At 49.4% G+C, this 6,520-nt stretch overlaps 1 protein-coding gene across 1 annotated transcript; it reads right to left on the bottom strand.

Moving 5' to 3' along the window:
• Nucleotides 1-930: 930 nt before the first annotated feature.
• DNAJC19 (DnaJ heat shock protein family (Hsp40) member C19) lies at nucleotides 931-5,537 on the bottom strand. The gene is made up of 6 exons (XM_075269907.1): nucleotides 5,419-5,537; nucleotides 4,052-4,103; nucleotides 3,227-3,300; nucleotides 2,908-2,984; nucleotides 2,370-2,440; nucleotides 931-1,107 (listed from the first exon to the last, which is right to left on the bottom strand). The coding sequence occupies exons 1-6, from the start codon at nucleotides 5,419-5,421 to the stop codon at nucleotides 1,037-1,039; spliced, it is 348 nt and encodes a 115-aa protein (XP_075126008.1). The 5' UTR covers nucleotides 5,422-5,537; the 3' UTR covers nucleotides 931-1,036.
• Between the last annotated feature and the right edge of the window lie 983 nt (nucleotides 5,538-6,520).

The raw sequence follows: 6,520 nt of genomic DNA, 5'->3' as shown, positions 1-6,520 counted from the left end.
GTATGGCCACTCGGCCACCATATAGATGGTTATGGCAGCTTGAGATTGTACAGGATGTTAGTAGAACCTAATGCAGCTCTGGATGTGACTAGAGTACACCACCCGTCCATGGAATTACATGACTATTTACAGCGTTTATCATGGCCAGACCTCGGCTCTTCCTACCCCGGAGGGCGAGCGTACGCCCGATAACGCCGCCGCACTGAGCGCGATCCTCGGCGGGCTGAGAAGTGTTTGGTCAGCAGGACGTGAGCGGAGGAAGAAGCAGAAATCAATTCCTTACAGGCGAGATGTTTAATTCATAAGACGCTGCCCGGCCCGGAATAGCTCAGTCCCCAAGGACGCCGCCGCCGTCACTTAGGAGGACACATGTGGCACGGCGGCACCAGAATAGCAGAGGAGGAGCGGCGTCTTAAAGGGGCCAGGCTAATAGACAAAATGCAAGCCCTTGTTCTCTGTTATCAGCCAATGCCCCATCTATCAGGACAGGTGAATATACGCTATTGTCCTCTGTTATCAGCCACCTCAGCGCAGGGACAAGTGAACACGCCAGGGGTCAGCAAACCTCAGCTCTGCAGAACTACAACTCCCAGCATGCTCCGGTGACTTCTAGGACTGTTCCAAGGACAGCAGAGCACATTGCAGGCTGGGAGTTGTAGTTGTTACTGATCTCAGGAATAGGTCAGCCATTGTTCTCTGTTATCAGCCACTTCAGGCAAGGAATAGGCAGAAACCTGCGGCACCACAATGACCATTCAATTCTGCAGTTTATTATTCTCTGTTATCAGCCATGTCAGGTAAGAGGCCCCATCACAATCCCCGCTGCCGCCGTCTAGTCTTCTCTCGCCCAAGAACAAGCAGAATTTCCCTCCCCCAATTCGATGATGGCCTCTATTCCTCTCTGTTATCAGCCACTTCAGGCAGGACGAGGACAATTCATCGGCTTTATTGACAATCACGTCCCCAGAGATCCCGCACGATTTCCTTTGAGGTAAAATTACAAGGAGCCCGTAGTCGTCTGCGCCACGTTCTCGCTCTATTTCTTTGCTTGACCCTCCAGCAAATCTTTTGCTTCGTTAATCTTGGCAGCGATATAGGGAGACCCGCCTGGAAAGAGAAAGAGGCGGGGGATAAATGGCAGGACACTGGGCAACTCCTCCTGGCAGAAGGGTAGTGGTATGATCCAAGTATGATCAGCACAGCTGGGGATGGGGCTCTGGATCCATATAATGACAGAAGTGGAGAAGGACAAAGTATTGACAGGAAGAGTTATCATAGGAACACAAAATAATACAATGAGAAGCCCCAGATCTAAACTTGGCTGTTTAACTTCATTCCTGCCTGTCATGTTTACACTCCCAAGTATGATGACATGTTCTACACATCATGTGACCTTGGTAGCCAATCACTGGCCAGAGAGGTGACGCACCAGTCATGGGTCATGAGTGTTACATGTTGGAGCATTTTTAGAGGCGGGAATCCACTTTAAACCATTTTAATATTTTTGTGCACACTACATGCCATGTAGATAACACATCGCTCTGGTGTACCTAGGACAACACTTCCTGTCATTGCACTGATTTGTCATAGTGGCTTGTTGCAATTCCAATTCACATTGGTGGCCACATATACATGTGTCATTACTCAAGCACGCTATCATGTGGACACTGATGGGGACTACAAGTCACATAATGTTATGGTGACAGGAAGTGTTGTCATGTGGATACATTTGAAGAAATGTTACAGTCTCCATACCAGTCATTAAAGGGTTTACCGTCCATCCACTGTGCATTATAAGGGATGTTAAAGGGGTTGTCCGAGACTCCGGCATGATGGATACTGATGACTTATCCATAGGACACCCGGGCCCCGCACTGATCAGCTGATTTGGCTAACACACGCCATAAATAAGGTATATGGTCGGAAGTAGCTCAGCCCTTATAGAAGTGAATGGGAATAGAGCTACAAATCCCAGCACCTCCACTACACAGGCTCAGTACACTGTATACAGCGTCTGTCTCCATACACTGTAGTACCGGTGCCTGGATCTGCACATCTGCTACTTCTGGCCATATAACTTGCCTATGGCTTCTGGCAGCTGATCGGTGTGAGATCAGGGCGCCATACCCTGAATGATCGGATACTGATGAGCTGTCCTGTAGAAAGTATCAGTATTCATAACTCATGGGTCTCGGACAACCCCTATAATCCGGACAGTGGGACCTGGATTATCAGGTAATCCTTAAATCTAGACGCCCCCTTGCACCCAGCTGGCAGCACCCCTTCCTGACAAGGCTCTCTTTGCTCCGAGGTAACAGCAGGATTACTAATCTTTCTAGATTATCAGATGCTGGATTACAGGACTTTACCTTTGTCGGGGTGATTGAGCAGCATTATCCGCCTGTGCGCCTCCCGGATCTTCAGCTTATTGGCTGTGGGGCTGCAGAAAAACAGAAGGGAGTCAGTGTCAGGCATGTGGAGTCAAATCTGTTTGCTGTCACTGAATGAGAACTTCACTTTTACAATTGAAAAGGTCACTGCAGAGGATTTGCTACAATTGCATCCAGTTTCCGTAGCTGAATGTGGTCAGACGTTGCACGCTATCCTGCTGCCAATGCACATACTGCTTGCAGGGGGCTCAGACAGGTAACCCCGCAGTCTGTGCAGGTGATTGGCCCAGGCGCAGCACATGATCAGCCACAGAAGGAAAGAACCTCAGCATTGATTTCATAGGACAAAGGTCGAGCTTTAGCAGCCCAGTCACTGTCAGACTACAACTCCCAGCATGCACACTTGTTTGGCTATTCTATAGAAGGACATGCTGAGAGTTGTAGTTTCACAACAGCTGAAGGTTACGGACCCCTATTATAGGACACAGCCCCCTGTAATATATGGGTTGCCGCTTACCTCACCCCCAGGACCAGAGCAGCTTCTCTTTTGGTCATTTTGGGCTCAAATCCGCCTTTGTAATATCCGGCAAATGCCTAAGAGGAACAAAAACATCAGTTTACACCTCTTAATACAATGTACAGGGGTCCCTCAGCCTTAGGGCTCATGCACATGGTAGAGCTGTATCGGTGCAGCCTGCGCAGACACATGTATACGGCACTCAGAGTACAGAGGCCAAGCTACAGCCACCATTATTTAGGATCCCTGAACCATGGAGGATGCAGCAGCGGCCCCACACCATGACCGTGAGGCCCGGGATGTGGTGCATGTGTCTTACCGACTTGGGAAGGGTCTGGATCGCTTGCTTGACCTGAGGCTCCAGGTGCTTGAAGGCCTGTAGTGCATAGCGGCCTGAAGAGAGGAACAACACAAGGGATCAGGAATCAAGGATTTTTTTGTTTTTGGCACATAGTCTGCTCTTTTAAAGGGGTTCTCCGAAGGATAGGTCATCAGTATGTGATCTGTGGGGTCTGACACCAAGACCTGCTGTCCTCGAAGCCTCTGGGTATCAGAAGACAATGAGAATGTGCAGACTGATCCTATACAAGTAATAGGGGCGGCGCTGCGGTTCACTGGAACCAACATTATACATTGGACGGGGCTGCTGTGCTGATCCTATTACTTGTATAGGACTGCATGCATTCCACCATCCACTAAGAGCTGATCTGTGTGGGGTCCGGGTGTCAGACCCTACAGATCACATAATGAGGATAGGTCATGTGTATAAAAAATCAATTTGGGGGCGTAAATCCCCTTTAAGGCTACCAGCACAATCATAAATGGAGGTCACGTAATATAAAGACACCCCAGATCCCCTGGGGAGGGGAATAGAGACGTTCCGCGCAGCAGTTCTCATTTCAGTAGAGCAAGCTGCATGGTTACTTTGAAAAACAGCGCCACCCCTGTCCAGAGGTTGTGTCTAGTATTACAGCTCAGCCTTATTGATTTTAAAGGGGGGTTGTCCTAGATATAGGCATAATGGATAATGGCGACCTATCAGTATACGGTCTACACGGAGAACCCCTTTACTGGAGCGAAGCTGCAATATCACACACAAGCCGTGGATCATTTCCATATATCAGTCTAGACTGCCCCTCAGTACCTGCAAATCCTGCGACTGCGATGGTGAGGCCGGCTGCGATCAGTGAGCTCGCCTGAGAAGAGAGAAGAAATAACAATCCTTTATATCACAAGCTCAGTCATAGACATAAAACATACAGGACGGGCGTGGACTGACCAGGAGGGCACTAGGGAAGAAGCCGCATATTCCAGGGCTGCAGCTCCATACACCACAGGCCCTGGAAGTTAATGGGAGCTTTCAGGCCTGAGCTGAGAGACCCCGGCAAATCCCACAGGGCCCCAGGTGATGTACAGGGGCCCCTTTTGCTTTCCTTTCACACTGCGCAAGCACTTGAATGAGGTTGTGACACACCGGGCCAAGAGGAGCATCAGAGGGGCGGCTGTAGTTATCCCAGCAACACCGCCCCTTCTGTATAGGCACCACTGCCAGGTTTGTGCAGCCTCACACAGGGGTAGGACTCGTTACTGTGTGTCAGTCCTCACTGCATAAAACACAAATGTATCGGAAAGTTTCAGAACTTTCTGCAACAAAAGGATCAAACAGCAAGATGAGTGACAGCTCAGGTCATGTGACCACATATGACTGACAGCTCAGGTCAGGTGACCACGTATAAGTGACAGCTCAGGTCAGGTGACCACGTATGAGTGACAGCTCAAGTCAGGTGACCACGTATGAGTGACAGCTCAGGTCAAGTGACCACGTATAAGTGACAGCTCAGGTGACCACATATAAGTGACAGCTCAGGTCAGGTGACCACGTATAAGTGACAGCTCAGGTCATGTGACCACGTGTAAGTGACAGCTTAGGTCAAGTGACCACGTATAAGTGACAGCTCAGGTGACCACGTATGAGTGACAGCTCAGGTGACCACGTATAAGTGACAGCTCTGGTCAGGTGACCACGTATAAGTGACAGCTCAAGTCAGGTGACCACGTATGAGTGACAGCTCAAGTCAGGTGACCACGCATAAGTGACAGCTCAGGTCATGTGACCACGTATAAGTGACAGCTCAGGTCATGTGACCACGTATAAGTGACAGCTCAGGTCAGGTGACCATATATAAGTGACAGGTCAGGTGACCCCGTATAAGTGACAGCTCAGGTCAGGTGACCATATATAAGTGACAGGTCAGGTGACCACGTATGAGTGACAGCTCAGGTCAGGTGACCACGTATGAGTGACGGCTCAGGTCAGGTGACCACGTATGAGTGACGGCTCAGGTCAGGTGACCCCTTCTGACTGACAGCTGTACACACAGGTCACGTGACAGGACTGGAGCCCAGTGAGCACCTGTGGCTGACAAGGTCAGTTACCCGTGGCCATGTTCCCCCTCTATGGCGCCCCCTGTCTGTAGCCGCGCTCAGCCCTTCCCCTCACACACTCCTTACCATGTGGACTGGCGCTAATAAGTGGCCGGAACAGCAGCGTTACCGCATGGAAACCATGTCCCGACCTAATCAGGACTCTACACAAGTTCTCAGAGCTGGAGCCCGCCCCTTCCGCCACTAGCTCCGCCCACTACACAAACAGGTTACGTCGATCAAGATTAGGTTGAGTCGTAGCAAGTTTGAAAATAACAACTTTATTGTTCACAGAAACACAACGATATCAATCCGGTCGGACAACGACATTGTGAGCGACTTTTCTGTCTCCTGGGCAGTTATCTGGCGATTCCTTATTGATATTATGTAAATATAGTTGTAGATATATACAGCAGAGGCAATGTGATCTAAGACGGCTCTCCATGACAGACAGAAGTCACTAGAGGATGTGGACGCCTCAGACTCTTAGTAGTGCAGCCTCAGGCCTGGGGCCTAATAAACCAAGCAGCCATGTCTCCCTATAGAAGTCATACAATCATACTGTACGATACAGAACCTTTGGCCTACACGGCGACTTCTATAACGTGAAACAAAAAATTCTACGTGAGACATCAATGACTGCGAAGCGAATGCCGCACATGAACCAAACACGTCATATCATTCCCATAGACGTCAAGTGTGTCACACGTCACAGCGAGGAGCGAGCGACTCAAGGACTCGAATTAGGGGTTTGGGGTTTTTTTTGGTTTTATATTCTGGACCTTCAGACATGGCAGATCTTCTTCTTCTTGACACTTTCTAATCTTTGCCTTATTTTCCTCACTGATCTGCCGTTCTTCCTGGCAGATCCTCTCCAGTTCCATCAGGTTGGATGGTGGACGTTAGTGGAGCCATTTTCAGGTCTCTCCATTGGGTTGAGGTCGGGGCTCTGGCTGGGCCTGTGTTGTTTCATTAACCCCTTAAAGGAGTTGTCTGGACTTTTTTTTATTACTGGCCTGTCCTTAGGAAAGAGTATACATATTACCAGTAGGGGGCGACCCCCAGTCCCCAAACTGATCATCAATGACCCATCAACAATTATTTACTTTAACTCTTCAAGAACTTACCTGTACGCCCTCGCAGAGTTCGCAGCTGCATCAAATCCACATAGTAAAGTGGAGGCAGAGAC

Source organism: Leptodactylus fuscus, chromosome 4 (assembly GCF_031893055.1).
Source record: "Leptodactylus fuscus isolate aLepFus1 chromosome 4, aLepFus1.hap2, whole genome shotgun sequence".
Classification (NCBI taxonomy): Eukaryota; Metazoa; Chordata; class Amphibia; order Anura; family Leptodactylidae; genus Leptodactylus; species Leptodactylus fuscus.
Note: the sequence above shows the minus strand (reverse complement) of the source record. Positions and strands in the feature narration are given on the sequence as shown.